The 17,199-nt window shown below is 44.7% G+C and overlaps 1 protein-coding gene across 1 annotated transcript in view; it reads right to left on the bottom strand.

Moving 5' to 3' along the window:
• TARS1 (threonyl-tRNA synthetase 1) overlaps window positions 1-17,199 on the bottom strand; it is a 94,135-nt gene that overhangs the window by 74,194 nt on the left and 2,742 nt on the right. Inside the window, exon 2 of the mRNA XM_073620822.1 lies at window positions 8,436-8,507. Coding sequence (XP_073476923.1) covers window positions 8,436-8,507 — 72 coding nt within the window. The remainder of the gene's footprint in view (window positions 1-8,435; window positions 8,508-17,199) is intronic.

Genomic DNA, 17,199 nt, shown 5'->3' with positions numbered 1-17,199 from the left:
CCCCCCCCCCACCCAAAAAAAAAAAAATGACTTGACAAATATTGCATGTGAGGGGGTTAGGAATCCTTCAAGTGGAACTTCCACTTTTGGGTGGAACTTAAAATGTGTAAAGTCATTTTTAGGGCATATTCAGATTTTACTTATTGTAACAGAATCTACTAAGGATCAGTTGAGAGATATCATGACTATTTGAACATACACGGCATGGTACACCACAGGAAAACTCAAAGGCACTCAGAGACATTTTAAAGATGATGCAGGATAGCTCACATAGTTCTAAAAGATAGTTGGCAATGTAACCCCCGCAGTAGGGATTGTAAGGAGGTAACTACAATAACTTCCTCCCGGGATGATAATCTCATGGGCAGAGGCAGTGCCTGGAGTGAAAAGATAAACTTTATCAACCCATTTTGGTTGGGACTGGAGCGAGGAGAGGAGATATGGTACGTTTCCTTGTTACTGTTTGCTTTGTTCTTTGCTGATGTGATTGGCGGAGTGCAACTGTTTCATGCCAGTTTTCTTTGGGAGGGACACAAACACAGTGGTGTGACCAAGACAACAGTATATACAGCGCTCAGCATAAATGAGTACACTCCTTTTGAAAAGTAAGATTTTAATCAATATCTTAATGAACCCAAGAATAATTTCCAACATTTTCACAAAAGTGAGTTTTATAGAACATTTGTTTAGCTCATTACATGAAAGTAAGGTTAATAATATAACTTAGATTACCAAATCTTCAGTTTTACTCAAGTTAATTGATGCAAAAATGAATACACCCCACAACAAAAACTACAACATCTAGTAATTTGTATGACCTCCATGATTTGTAAGGACAGCACCAAGTCTTCTATGCGTGGAATGAACAAGTTGGCGACATATTGCAACATCTCTATTTTTCCATTCTTCAAGAATGACCTCCTTTAGAGCCTGGATGGAGAGCGATGCTCAACTTGTCTCTTCAGAACTCCCCATAGGTGTTCAATTGGGATCAGATCAGGAAACATACTTGGCCACTGAAACACTAACCTTAGATGTTTTGGATCATTGTCATGTTGTAAAAGTGCACGACGACAAAAGGCACAGAGTGATGGTGGAATCTTCTCTTTCAATTTAGAGTAGTACATCTGTGAATTCATGATACCATCAATGAAAAGCAGCTCCCCGACACCAGCAGCACTCATGCAGCCCCACAGAAGGACACTGCCACCACCATGTTTCACTGTAGACACCATGCATTTTTCTTTCTACACCTCATCTTTGCGACACCAAACAGTTTTGAAGCCATCATTTCCCAAAACATTTATCTTGGTCTCATCACTCCAGAGTGCAGAGTCCCAGTAGTCTTCTTTTTCAGCATGGGCCCTGGCAAATTCTAGGCTGGCTTTTTTGTGCATGGGCTTTAGGATAGGTTTTCTTCATGGACGACACCCATGCATGCCATTCCTCTGCAGTGTATGCCGTATTGTGTCACAGGAAACAATCACCCCAGTTTGGCTTTCTACTTCTTTAGCTAACTGCAGTGAACTTGCATGGCGATTTTCTCCAACCCTCCTCATCAGAAGACGCTCCTGTCAAGGTGCTTTGTATCACTTTTTCTACAGTATTCTGGCTGATAAGTAAAGCTTTGCTGTTCTTCTTGTAACCTTCATCTTTCTTGTGTAAACAAATTATTTTCTCTTTCTCAGGTCTTGTGACATTTCTCTTCCATGTGGTGCCATTGCTGAAAGCATTATGGCTGCTTTCACACTGAAAGCACCGGCCAATAGTGGTAAAGCACTGCTCGTTTTAGTAGCGCTTTACTTATGTTTAAGTGGCATTTTAGTGCCGCTTTTCGGCAGCTTGCGGGGCGTTTTTAACCCCCCAAAAAAGGGTAGAAAAAAAATAAATAAATCAGCGCTGCCCATTCATTGCAATGGGCAGGGGCGTTTTGGGAGTGCTGTATACAGCGCTCCTAAACCGCCCCAAAGATGCTGCTTGCAGGACTTTTTCTAACGTCCCGCAAGCGCACCGCCTGGGTTTGAAAGCACTCATTTTAATGAGTGGGAGGCAGTTTTCAGGCACCTTACAGGCGCTATTTCTAGCGCTAAAACGCCTGAAAATTGCCTCAGTGTGAAAGTGGTCTAAATGGGAAGGGGTTTTATTTTAAGTCCTTTTATAATCAACTGTCTGTTGGACATCTAATTAGACTCACCTATAGTTGAATTCTTGTTAATTAGGATTTTGTCGTCGAAAATTTAGCTTTGCTCCTAAGGTGCCTTTCACACGGGGTGTTTTCGCTCAGCGGTGGATCTCGCTCCATTGATCCCCGCTTCAAGCGGTAGTAAATCCGCTGACTTTTTTTTTCCTTCCCTACACCTGTAAGGGAAAAGGCATAATGAGCTAGTATGCACCGCATACTAGCTAATTATGAGATACTTACCTTAGAACGAGGTGCTGGCATCTCACCCGGTCCACGCCGAGGAAGTTGACATTTCCCCTCGGCGTGTCTTTTGGGTATCGTGGCTCCGGCGCTGTGAGTGGCCAGAGCCGTGATGTCGTCACTACCGTGCATGTGCGCGGGAGACTTCTTTCCGGCAAAGTCCGGCATCTGCCGGGCTTATAGCCGAGAATCCCCTGTGCGCATGCGCCGCTGCAGTCAGCGGCTCATTGCGAGGGGAATATCTCCTAAACCATACAGGTTTAGGAGATATTTTTTTACCTACAGGTAAGCCTTATTATAGGCTTACCTGTAGGTAAAAGTTTAAAATATAGGTATACAACCGCTTTAACAGGCGGATGACAGGTCTACCTCTGCTCACTGTGCAGAGACGGACTTGTCAGAGCCCCACTGTTATCTATGGGAAGATCGGACAAAATCGGACAACCTGTCCGTTTTCATCCGATCCCATCTGCCTGCCCATACAACTCAATGGGTAGCCCGCTCAGATCCGCCTGAAAAACGGACAGGCGTATCTTTGCAGGCCGATCGTGTGAAAGGGGCCTAAGACTTTCATTGGGGTGTATTCATTTTTGCAACATGGTCTTGAATGACTTTATTAGGAAAAATACTTTTTTTGTGTGTGCAAATTAACAAATCTTGGTTGCAATCAATTGCATTTGTGGGAATATTTTGTAGTATAGTGTCCCATAGAAAATGTTGATTCTGAAAGCAAAGTTTTCTTTGACAAATATGCTAGGATGTATGCATTTATGCTGAGCACTGTATATATTATACATCATGGATTATAAATGTGTATTCATGGCACATATACTGCATCTCTTATGTACCTTTGAAAAAAAAAAATTTACATGAAAAAATTAAAATTAAATCTATGGCTCAGGAGTAGGTGATCTTAAAGTGATTGTAAAGTTTTTTTTTTTTTTTTTTAAATAACAAACATGTCATACTTACCTCCTCTGTGCAGTTGGTTTTGCACAGAGCAGCCCGGATCCTCCTTTTCTGGGGTCCCTCTCCGTTGCTCCTGGCCCCTCTCTCCTGTTCAGTGCCCCCACAGCAAGCAGCATCCTATGGGGACACCCGAGCCGAGTCACAGCTCTGTGTGTCCATTCAGACGCGGAGCCATGGCACCACCTCTCTCTTCCCTGATTGGCTAACTGACTTTGATTGACAGCCCCGGGAGCCAAAGGTGCCGCTGCTGTGTCACAGCCAATCAGGAGGAGAGTAACGGACAGCTAAGACACTCGTGGACATCGCTGGAGAGAGATGGGGCTCAGGTAAGTAATTAGGGAGTGCTTGGGGAGGCTGCTACACACAGAAGGATTTTTTTATCCTAATGCATAGAATGTATTAGGATAAAAATCCTTCTGCCTTTACAACTCCTTTAACCACTTCCCACCCGGCCTATAGCAAAATGACGGCCAGGCGGTGGTTCAGTTATCCTGACTGGATGTCATATGACGTCCAGCAGAATAAGCCACGATCACGCACCCGCAGCGATTGGTGGTGTGTCAGTCTGACAAACCACATCACCAATCTCGGTAAAGAGCCTCTGACTGAGGTATTTTACCACGTGATCAGCAGTGTCCAATCACGGCTCATCACAGTGTAAACAGGAAAAGCCGTGTATCGGCTTTTCCTCACTTGCATCTCCCGATTGGTGGCTCTCCTGACGTGGGGGGGGGGTCTGTGCTGAGTGATTATCAGTGCAGCCCCCCCGTGCAGATGCCCGCCCAGGACCACCAGGGATGCTGATCATGGATGGCCACCAGAGATGCCACTCAGTGCCCAGACATGATGCCTATCAGTGCCACCCATCAGTGATGCCTATCAGTGCCACCCACATGTACCCATCAGTGCCACCCACATGTACCCATCAGTGCCACCCACATGTACCCATCAGTGCCACCCACATGTACCCATCAGTGCCACCCACATGTACCCATCAGTGCCACCCACATGTACCCATCAGTGCCACCCACATGTACCCATCAGTGCCACCCACATGTACCCATCAGTGCCACCCACATGTACCCATCAGTGCCGCCTTTCAGTGTCCATCAGTGCCATCTATGAGTGCCCATCAGTGCAACCTCATCAGTGCAGCCTCATCAGCACCCATTAGTAGAGGAGAAAACTTACTTATTTACAACATTTTATAACAGAAACAAAGAATTTTTTTTTTTTTTTTTTTTTTTTTACAAACAGCTTTCTTTTGGTGGTATTTAGTCACCAATGCGTTTTTTTATTTTTGCTAAACAAACGGGAAAAAAAAAAAAAAAGTTTCTTAGTTTCTGTTACAAAATTTTGTAAATAAGTAATTTGTCTACTTAAAGAGGAGGGCCAGTCAAAAAAAAAAAAAAATTAAAAGTCAGCAGCTACAAATACTGCAGCTGCTGACTTTTAATTGGACACTTACCTGTCCCAGGGTCCAGCGATGTGGGGGATCGAAGCCCCGCTCGTCTCCTCCTCTGTTCGGCGGCGCCGGCATTGCAACTGTGGGCACCGGGCTGTGGCTTCACAGCCTGGCACCCACTGCGCATGCGCGAGCGGTGCCGCGATTGGCCGCTCAGTCACCTGGGACCTGTAATGGGTCCCAGATGATTGACAGGAGAGAGGGAGCAGAGCTGAGCCCTTCCTGTGCCGAGACGGAAGTGATGTCACCAGCCCAGGCACTGAAAGAGGCAGACTACGAGGGACCACCTAGCAACAGGCATTTAGAGGGGAGTTAAAAAAAAAAATATCCAAATTTTTTTTGTATTTTTATTTTTTTTTTTTTTGGGTGGAACCCCACTTTAAACGATGTGCGCTGATGAGGCTGCACTAATGAGGAGGCACTAATATGCAGCACTGATAGGCATTGCTGATGGGGCTGCTCTGATAATCAATGCACTGATTATCAGCGGAGACTCCCCCTGTCAGGAGAGACACTTATCGGCTCTCCTCTACTCAGGCCGCCAGCGAGTAGAGGAATGCCGATAACCGGCACTTCCTATTTACACTGTGATCAACTGCGATTGGACACAGCTGATCACATGGTAAAGAGCTTACATTATAGGCTCTTTACTGTGATCAGAGATGCAGTGTGTCCCCATATGGCGTTATATGAAGTCCATCAGGACAATGGAGCCCCCGCCCGGCCATCATTCTGCTATAGGCCAGCCGGGAAGGTGTTAAACTGACAAATTGCATGACAAGTTGCACCAGTGCGAACGGGAGCTTAGGTTTGATAGAGTGGCCCCTCAAGGAACTCTTAATCTACACATGTACTGATATTATCAGTCAATCCAACTCATCAAATTTAGTGACTAAATTCAACCAAAAAATAAAATAAAAAAAATTTACAAACCAAAGAACACCTCATTCATGTCAACTGAGATACAGCAGGTGCAGGAACACAGCCATTGCCCCCATATGCGGGTGCCGTATCCCCGAATTTACACTGTTTGCGTTTGGGGACACTCACCCTCAAGGATGTCAAATTGGAGCAGTAGCTGTGCCTGTAAAGACGCTGTGTCCCGACTGACACGAATGGGACTTCCTAGACGCAGATGCAAGGAACACCGGGGTATCCTGTGCGGGCAAACAAGGCCTTTAGTACACCTATGTGAACAAATCCTATAGCTGGATCCCTACGGCTCATTACTTCATGGACCCTGTCAAGACTTCGGCAGGCAAGAGAGAGCTACCATACTACAACATTCACTGGACTCATTTGGTATCTCCACCAAGCCAAGTCCAGTGGCTGATTAATTTCGAATGGCACCCTAATGCATCTACAAAACAAACCTGGGCTATACTGAACTACAAGTCAGTATAAATTGGCCTTCTTTATGGAGACTGACACACTTGCTCACAAATCACACATTGAAATGTAACAATCAATGGGGAAGAGTAATGAAGACAAAAGTAAAGCCAGAGGCGTTGTCCACAGCAAAAAGTTTCCACTTGAGGAACGAAAGAAGGAAATGCTTTGCTGCCGCTTTAATTATCAGCCCTGTGCAAGTGAATCGATTCCTCTGTGGGACATGTTTACAACTAGGGTACAACTGTATGGGGAAGTAATATTTCTATGGAGATCCAGAAATAACTGCGGTCTGCGGCTAACAACCGATTAATCAGCAAGACATGGCTCAACAATCAGTCTATGCCAATATTTACTGGACTAGTACAAAATACTTTGTTCTAGCAGCAGTAAAATAAACAGATGATTGTCAGCCCTGATAATGAAACAAACAGGAGTAGGAAAGCTCAAGACTCATGAGCAGCAAAAATACATTTATAATGATGAATAATGAATAAAAATGGTTTGCTTAAAGTAAGATAAAAGACAAATGCCCACAAGCGACAGATTAGCCTGGTAGTTAACATAAACCATAGAATTAATCAGACTTTGAAGCAGACCAGGTTGTTTATCAGTCTTGATAAGGGAGAACCTGTTAGGACAGGAATATAGGAGCTGTTATTGATGTCCGCAGGTTCTGGTAAGGTCATCCTGCTCAAGGCGTCAAGACCTAAAAGAAGATTTATTGTGGCCCACTGGCTTTAATGCTGATCACATTACTGACCCCAGACCGAGCATGCAGACCAGGAAACTCAGAAGTCCTGACCTACATACTTGCTCCAGGTCTGGAGAAGGAGACGTTGTCAAGGGGTGCCTTCCTTTTTCTCTTAAATTCCATTCCCCGCTCATCCCTTCTTCCTCTCTCACTCTGACTGCTGGATCAACAAAAAACAAAAAAAATCCCTAATCTAAATGCCCTTTTGAATTTCCTTAAGCGCAGCTCCTTTCCCGTTTACTTCCTGCTTGGGTTTTCCTTGGTTCCTACTGGATGTCCAACGTCAGGGTCCTCTCATGATTGAGAAGAGGACTGACGTCATACCAGGGGGACTAGGGGACTCCGTGATCGGAGGAGGATGATGCACCTACGCTGGGCTCCTGACTGCCAAAATTTCCTCTTTGGTGTCAGTTTGATAGCCAGCATGGTGTTCTATGAGCCCTCCTCCCTTTTCCTATGTTACACCTTGTAGGTGTCCTCTTTGGCTCCAGCGATCAGGTCCGAGGATTCTCGTGGACCCCAGCCCACGCACAGACGTTACGCCTAGATTTGGGCGTGACGTGTTTCAGCATTTAGGGGAACTATACCCTTTACATGAATCTCCATTAGTACGTTACCTACTCATAATTGGATCCTCTAGACTTGCATATGGCCTGGGACACCACAGTTGGGCTGATTATTTGCTTTGAATCTCTTTGTAACACGTGCATTGGATGATATCTCTCACTTGTCAAACCTTGACGAAGGACTTTCCGAAACGTGTCGGTTTAGTGAGACCTACCTCATCTCATGCTTTTTGTCAGTCTTTTGTGACATTCTTTGCCCTATTCTTTGTTTGATGCAATTGTTTTTATGTATTTTTCTTGTATTATTCTAACATGTCACTTGGTGTATTTTTTGTATTTTTTGCACTATGTTTTTGTATTTTGTAATAAAATATATTTTTTATATTAGTATGTATCCTTTTTGGTAATGCCTTCAAAAATCCCACCCTAGGGGAACAAATTGTTCGTTTTTCCATATTATGGGATGTGGCATACCCTCTCTGTTCACTACTTCGGGTCAAAATCTTTTTGTTACCAGGGGGACTATAGGGAACCAGCAATCTTGGGCTCCATTTCATCGCTGGATTCATGGTCTTCATGATCATGGATTCATGGTCTCCCGCATCAAAAACTGGTAGTGACAAGGGACCTAGAGAGGGTATTTAGTTGAGTATATCTGGCTTGACAAGGTAAGGGGGGAAAAAAGTATCTTAGAAATGTGTTAGACATGGTAGGAGAGAGGGGTGGGAGAAACAAATAGTTACGGCCCAGACTGGGGGCTTTAACAAACTCCTGACAGTTCACCCAGAGAGATTGTTCTCTGGAGGTTAAACCCGAGCTGGAGAAACCTAGAATATATTTGTGAAAAAGTATTAAAACTGCACATCTTACCTCTGCCCGGCTTCCATCATCCTTGCCTTTCTTCTTGCCTCCTTCTTTCTGTTTCCCTCCTTCTGGATTTGGCTAAAATGTAAAAAAATACGAATACAAAGTTATTGATGCTAGAGCTGACTTGGATATGTATATTCCAAGAAACCTACACTACTTTATAAAGTTTACCAACTCTGGACTTTTAACAGCAAATGAACTCTACACGAAGATTAACCAAAATGTCTACCAGGAGTTACCAGGATGGAGTAGTGGTACCTGCTGTACTGTGGGCGAGCCAAGCACCTATCCAGTCCAAAAAAGAGAGAGTGACAGAACCTCTGCATCCATAAACAGAGCTGATAACTCCTAAAATGGGCGCTCTATGATTGGAGGATGGGTTTATGAATGAAAGATGTATCTCCTCCAATCACAGAGGCTTTGCAGTAGGAACCTATAGTACAGATGTGATGAAAAAAAAACATGAGGTGAAAAAGGTGGGCAGACTCAGATCTTTTGATTAGTGCCTGTTACAGACACAGTCACTGATATGAACCCTCTGCAGCACCAAAAGATCGCTGCTGGGGATATCTGAGGGCAGAGGACTGAGGATTTGTACTGTAAACAACAGCCACCAGCACACACTTCATTTTTGGTAAGTAGGTTCCCTAGAGTGGGGGGTGGGGGGGGGTAGGGTGGGGGAAGGTACAAGGGAAAGACCATTTTGTGTGTGTGTCGGAGGAGGGATACAAGGAAAAGACCTGTGTGCGTCTGTGTGCGTGGAAGGAGGGTTACAAGGGAAAATGTCAAATGTGTTTTTGCTGGAGTAGGGATACAGGGGAAAGACCAATGTGTGTGCGCGCTGGAGGAGGGATACACGTGTGTGTGTGCGCCGAAGGAGAGATACAAGGGAAAGACCATGTGTGCGCTGGAGGAGGGATACAGGGGAAAGACCAATATGTGTATGTGTGTGCCGGAGGAGGGATACAAGAGAAAGACCAATGTGTGTGCGCCGGAGGAGAGATACAAGGGAAAGACCAATATGTGTATATGTGTGCCGGAGGAGGGATACAAGGGACAGACCAATGTATGTGCGCTGGAGGAGGGATACAGGGGAAATACCAATGTGTGCGCTGGAGGAGGGATACAGTGGAAAGACCAATATAGTATGTGTGTGCCAGAGGAGGGATACAGGGGAAAGACCAATATAGTATGTGTGTGCCGGAGGAGGGATACAGGGGAAAGACCAATATAGTTTCTGAGTGCCAGAGGAGGGATACAGGGGAAAGAACAATGTGTGTGTGCGCTGGAGGAGGGATACAAGGGAAAGACCAATATGTGTATATGTGTGCCGGAGGAGGGATACAAGGGACAGACCAATGTATGTGCGCTGGAGGAGGGATACAGGGGAAAGACCAATATGTGTATGTGTGTGCCGGCAAAGGGATACAAGGGAAAGACCAAGGTGTGTGCCGGAGGAGGGATACAGGGGAAAGACCAATGTGTGCCCTGAAGGAGGGATACAGGGGAAAGACCAATATAGTATGTGTGTGCCGGAGGAGGGATACAGGGGAAAGACCTGTGTGTGTGTGTGCGTGTGTGTGTGTGTGTGTGTGTGTTGGAGTAGGGATACAAGGGAAAGACCAATGTGAGTACATTGATTATTACACTGAAGCTTAGTTACACTTGTGACAGATTAGAATTACCTGCGTGCTGCGGGAATCTTCCTATGCTGATATGCATCATCACATTTGAAATTGTGACAGTCTCCTTGGCGCGGTGCACAGGCATCTGCACCGCGCCACCTCATACAGAAGTTTTTCCGTGCTTCACATATCTCCACATCACAGCTATCTCTCCTTCCATATTCCCACATGGACAGCCTGTTCTAGGCAGCAGCAGTTGGGACTGATCACCTATATGGTTGAATTTTCTACCTGTGTTACCAGTTCTAACCAGCCAGACATCGGATGAACTGATATCGATTGAATATCGGAGTGTTTATTTAATTTTTTTTGATCATCCATATTCCACACATGACTGAGTGACCTATGACAGTGCAGATATCCCTGTGAGTTTAGCAGGTTGTGGGTTCACATTGGCCATTGTATCCCCATTCCATTACGGGGCAGTGTACAACACGCCCATTGAGGTTATAAGGTGGATCACTGCACCTTTTAGGGAACGGGCTTTGGGGATGTCAGGTAGGTTGGCTTAGAGCCAGTCTTTAAGGGGGGGTGCTTGTATTGGAGAGGGTGGGCTTAGCTCCCTGTAGGGACTGCGTCCCCCACCCCTCGCTTGTTTACAAGAGGTGCTGCATTTCTGTCCCATACAGGGTGATGTATTAAGGATAACATTAGGGGGAAAAAGTGCTGTTGGGAGGTTTTGGGGATTGTGGGGGTTCCGGTTTTTGTGCAAGCAATGTTCTGTATAGTTTTCTGATGCAATAAATTATGTAGTTAACTCAGTTGGGTGTGTAGAATCCTCGGTTTTGCTATAATATATTTAGATTACACCCATTAGATAGATAGATAGATAGATAGATAGATAGATAGATAGATAGATAGATAGATAGATAGATAGATAGTTAGTGAGTACTACACATAGGAATTAGGTGGGATTCACATTTTTCTCTGTTTTTTGACGGGTAATTGTTTACAAAGACTGGCAGGTTCAAGCATGTCTAAAAACAATTGTCTGTGTTGTGCCATAGTCACAAAGTAGGTGCAAACAAACCAGTACTGAAAAAAATTATAGGGAGAATGACATTTTGAACCCGGCACAGAAGTAAACACCGGTGTGCAATGAAAATATGACATGAAATTCTTTCATACAAAAAGGTTAGAAGTGAATGGGAAAATTAAACAGCAGAAAGAACAATGACGAAAAAGTAAATAGTGACACAAAACTAACAAGAACCTCACTGAAGCAACAGGAAGTGAATGACCTCAGATCAGCCGTTTTCAGATTCTACTAATCTGCAGTGTAAGGCCTCTTTCACACGGACTGTCCGTTCAGGTCCGCCTGTCAGTTTTTTAGGCGGACCTGAACGGACACTCCATGGAGGTCTATGGAACGTCGGATGCCAGCGGTGACATGTCCGCTGACATCCGAGCTGCTCCGATCAGAAAAAGTGTAACTGAGGAAAACCCTACTTTTCCATCCGTTTTCGGATCAGATGACAACGGACTCTACGGTCCATCATCATCCGATCCCCCATACAGGAGAGAAGCGCTCTGACAGGTCCGTCGCTGCACAGTGAGCAGCGACGGACCTGTCATCTGACTGCTCAGCGGGGATCGGCGGTGTCCCCAGTAGATCATTATCGCTAGCTTAGGCTTGGTTCACACCTATGCAGTTTGCTTTTGATCCATTTCTGCAGTGCATTTTGCGTTTTTTGCACATGCGTTTATTGATGCGTTTTGCATATTTTATGCAGATTAAAAACTAACGCAAATTGCAGAAAAATCACAGTAAAATTGCGGCAAAAAACACACTACATGCTTTTCTGCAGCTTCTCCATTGACGTATATTGAACCAATAATGCACAAATGTTTTGATCATGTCATCATCTGGGTTACCCATCACACCTGAGGACCATGTCGTCATCTGGGTTACACGTCGCTTCTGGGGACCATGTCGTCATCTGGGTTACACGTCGCTTCTGAGGACCATGTCGTCATCTGGGTTACACGTCGCTTCTGAGGACCATATTGTCATCTGGGTTACACGTCGCTCCTGGGGACCATGGCGTCATCTGGGTTACCCGTCATTCCTGGGGACCATGTCGTCATCTGGGTTTCCCGTCATTCCTGGGGACCATGTCGTCATCTGGGTTACCCGTCATTCCTGGGGACCATGTCGTCATCTGGGTTACCCGTCATTCCTGGGGACCATGTCGTCATCTGGGTTACCCGTCATTCCTGGGGACCATGTCGTCATCTGGGTTACCCGTCATTCCTGGGGACCATGTCGTCATCTGGGTTACCCGTCATTCCTGGGGACCATGTCGTCATCTGGGTTACCCGTCATTCCTGAGGATCATGTTGTCATCTGGGTTACACGTCATTCCTGAGGATCATGTTGTCATCTGGGTTACACGTCATTCCTGAGGATCATGTTGTCATCTGGGTTACACGTCATTCCTGGGGACCATGCTGTCATCTGGGTTACACGTCATTCCTGAGGACCATGTTGTCATCTGGGTTACCCATCTATTTCTCTCAGCCTTCTCCAAATCTCCAAATTCCTTCTCTTTGTTGCTGTGATCTGACTTCCTGTTGGTGGTGGCTACGTTTACTCTTCATGGTCACACTGTATATAGGAACATAATCACCCTCCCTTGCTTGGTCCTGAGATGGACTATGGGAAAATGGACTTTGTAGCGTACATGACCACAACTAACTTGCACTGCTCGTTCCAAACAAACGGAAGTGAGGGGGAAACAGATAGGTTTGGGAGCTCAAAAAAGGACATTACAAGGAGAAAAACACAGTAAGAAACAATTTCATAAAAATAAATGACAGGGCCATTACATTTGTGGTGAGTACGCATATAGTGTCACTATTAAATATGTTAAAAGCTTACTCCACCTTTTATATTTGGTTTCATGTTACACCCATTCTATATTTAGGGTGTAACACAAAACCTGGACACAAAACTTCCAGCAGAGATAATGAGTCAGTCAACAGAGGATTTAAAGCAAATCTAAATTGATATTGTTGCAGCTTACAGGTCCTTAGATGTGAAGGCTGCATTTGTTTTCTTTTCACACTTTTTTCCTTTTTTTTTTACCTGGTAATCCTGTCATTAAGTCACTTCCTGTCCTGGGGTGACAACAGTATGGATGTATGTGTTGTCACCCTAGCACAGGGAGTGTGTTAGAACTACAGAACACCTTCCTCTCTTCTTAATAACAGGGGAGGTGTTTTGTAGTCCATGGAGATAGCCGGGAAACAATGCTGATAACAGTGGAAGGCAGAGAGTAGAGGAAGTTATCACCTTACAAGATTTCTGGCTGAACATTTACTTTTTATATTTTTGCATTTGTTGGAGAGATTATTATCATTATTTTGTACAGGGGATTTGATCAGTTTCACTGACTTAGTAATTACCACAGTTTCATCTGAGGGAAATCCTGAAAACATGACCTGTTGGGGTGCCTTAAGGACTGGAGTTGAGAAACACTGATCTAGAGGTTAACATACACTTTAACTGCTTGCTGACTGTATACAGCGGTAAGGCGGCTCTGCTGTGCAGGATTACGTACCTAGCATGTGATCCTGCACTTCCAGGTCTGGAGCATGCATGCGCACCGCCGGAGACCCGCTTCCACTGTGGTTATACACAGCGGGAGCTGATCTGCGGGTACCGCAGACTCGATGGCACCCGCCGATCATTAGGCAGAGAACCAGAACGGCGATTTGCCTATGTAAACAAGGCAGATCGCCGTTCTGTCAGTAGGGAATGCATTGATCCTGTCTTCTGCAAAGCAGGGACATGGATCGATGGCTTCCCCTAGTAAAAGCACCTCCCGCACAATACACAAGCACTGGCAAGGCACACAGATATGGCCCTTTCACAGTGGGGCGGTTTGCAGGCGCTATTGCGCTAATAATAGCGACTGCAAACCGAAACCGCCGCTGCTGCGTCCAGTGTGAAAGCCCTCGGGACTTTCACACTGGAGAAGTGCGCTAGCAGGACGGGAAAAAAAGTCCTGCTAGCAGCATCTTCAGAGCGGTGAAGGAGCGGAGTATATACCGCTCCTGCCCATTGAAATCAATGGGACAGCGCGGCTATACCGCCGGCAAATCGTCTCTGCAGAGGCGCTTTGCGGTGGTTTTTAACCCTTTCTCGGCCGCTAGCGGGGGGTAAAACTGCCCCGCTAGCAGCTGAGTACCGACGGTAAATCGCCGCTTACAATAGCAGCGTTTTACTGCCGCCGCCCCAGTGTGAAAGGGCCCTTAGCCCTTTGATCGCCCCTGATGTTAACCCCTTTCCCAGCCAGTGTCATTAGTACAGTGACAGTGCATATTTTTTAGCACTGATTTCTGCATTAGTGTCACTGGTCCACAAAAAGTGTCAGTTAGGTGTCCGATTTGTCCGCCGCCATTACTAGTAAAAAATAAATAAATAAAAAAACCATAAAAATATCCCATAGTTTGTAGACGCTATAACTTTTGCGCAAAGCAAACAATATACGCTTACTGGGATTTTACTTTACCAAAAATATATAGCAGAATACACATTGGCCTAAATTTATGAAGAAATTCTATTTTTAAAAATTTTATTGGAAATGTTTTATAGCAGAAAGTAAAAAAAAAAAACTTTTTTTTCTTCTTCAAAATTGTCGGTCTTTTTCAGTTAAATAAAAACCATCGAGGTGATCAAATACCACCAAAAGAAAGCTCTATTTGTGGGGGGAAGAAGGACATACTGTATATACTCGAGTATAAGTCGTTCCGAGTATAAGTCGAGGCCCTAATTTACCACAAAAAAAAAAAATGGGAAAAACTTAGTGACCCGAGTATAAGACGAGGGCGAGAAATGTGCAGCTACTGTAAGTGGAAAAGAGGGTCAACAATGCCCATTTGCAGCCTCACTCTGCCCATTTGCAGCCATAGGTCCCCTGAACTTCAAACTCGGTAGTTAAGGGTTCCTAGATGCCCCCTAGCTGCAGCAAAAATTTGGGGTCTCTGAACCCAAAGGGTCCCGAAATGACATTGCTGCAGATGGACACAGTTGACCGAATTTGGGGCCCCGTATCTCGGGACCACTTAGTGCTAAGAACCCCAAATTTGGTGTGCAAACCCAGTGGAACTAGCAGCATAAAATTTCCAAGTGGCCCCGAGAAACAGGGCCCCAAAGTCAGTTCAGAAAATGTCAAGCACTTTTCTGCAGCAGAGAACGACATTTTCTGAACCGATTTTGGGGCCCCTTATCTCGGAGCCACTTAGTGCTAGGAACTTCAGCTTTGGATATCTTGTGGCACCATTTCCACTGGGTTTGCACACCAAATTTGGGGTTCCTAGCATCAAGTGGCCCTGAGATACGGGGGCCCCAAAATCGGTTCGGAAAATGAAATTTTTTGCTGCAGAAAAGTGCTTGACTCGAGTATAAGTCGAGGGGGGCACTTTCAGCACAAAAAAAGTGCTGAAAAATTCGACTTATACTCGAGTATATACGGTACATTTTATTTGGGTGCAACGTCGCATGACTGAGCAATTGTCAGTTAACCACTTCACGCAAAACGACGTACCCGTACGCCGGTACTTTGACACTAAATACTGGGGTTACGGCAGCACATAGCTTCCATAAGCCCGGTATTTTTGGGAATGTTGTGTTTCTCTTTAGGTTAAAAGTTGTCTCCACGCCGGATTCACCGCGAGATCACTTTTTATCGGCGGCGGTGAGAGGTGCCCACCCCCCTCCCGTCACGCTCCAGTCGTCGGTAGCGGCAGAGACGATCGTGTCCTTGTGTCCTTTCCCGTGGGATGCCTGGCTGCCGACTGAGGGGGAAGATGTCCCCCGCTCGGCTCCTTTGCATGGGAGGGCGGAAGCGACATCAAACATCACTTCCACCCATAGCTCTTAAAAGGAACTTTTTTTTTTATTGCATTTTAGTGTAAATATGAGATCTGAGGTCTTTTTGACTCCGGATCTCATATTTAAGAGGTCCTGTCATGCTTTTTTTCTATTACAAGGGATGTTTACATTCCTTGTAATAGGAATAAAAGTGACCCAAAAATGTTTTTTTTTTAAAGACAGTTTAAAAATAAAAAAAAATTTAAAGTAAAATAAATGAGAAAGAAAAAAATTTAAAGCGCCCCGTCCAGACCAGCTCGCTCTCAGAAGCGCCCGCATATGAAAACGGTGTTCAAACCACACACGTGAGGTATATAGAGCGAGAGCAATAATTCTAGCCCTAGACCTCCTCAAACTCAAAACTGTTAACCTGTAGACATTTTTAAACGTCGCCTATGGAGATTTTTTTTTTTTTTTCCAAAATAGATTTTTATTGAAAGAAAAATAAATCAGTATAACAGTATCATCATACAGTTGTACAAGAAGTGGGGAACAGACATAAATTCTTACGATTGAGACAAATGTAACAATGAATTGACTATAACAGAAAATCTCTTGTTGATGCTTTACAACATATGCGCGGCGAGAGGGTTTAGACTAATCCATTATCACACTGAAGTAACTGTCGAGAGGGTGATGTTGATTATGGTGGCATAAGATATTTCTTCTTTTTCTATGGAGGTTTTTAAGGGTAAAAGTTTGTCGCCATTCCACGAGCGGGCGCAATTTTGAAGCGTGACATGTTGGGTATCAATTTACTCAGCCTAACGTCATCTTTCACAACATTAAAAAAAAAATTGGGCTAACTTTACTGTGCCCTTAATTTTTAATTCAAAAGAGTGTATTTTTTCCCAAAAAAGTGCGATTGTAAGACCGCTGCACAAATACGGTGTGACAGAAAGTATTGCAACGCCCACCATTTTATTCTCTAGGGCAGTGTTTCTCAACTCCAGTCCTCAAGGCGCCCCAACAGGTCATGTTTTCAGGCTCTCCATTATTTTGCACTGGTGATTTGATCAGTTTCACTGCCTTAGTAATTACCACAGCTGTTTTATCTGAGGGAAATCCTGAAAACATGACCTGTTGGGGCGCCTTGAGGACTGGAGTTGAGAAACATTGCTCTAGGGTGTCTGAAAAAAAAAATTATAATGTTTGGCGGTTATAAGTAATTTTCTAGCAAAAAAAAAAAATGATTTTAACTTTT

This window comes from Aquarana catesbeiana, linkage group LG01 (genome assembly GCF_042186555.1).
Source record: "Aquarana catesbeiana isolate 2022-GZ linkage group LG01, ASM4218655v1, whole genome shotgun sequence".
In the NCBI taxonomy this organism is placed as follows: domain Eukaryota; kingdom Metazoa; phylum Chordata; class Amphibia; order Anura; family Ranidae; genus Aquarana; species Aquarana catesbeiana.
This window is presented reverse-complemented; position numbering and strand designations above follow the sequence as displayed.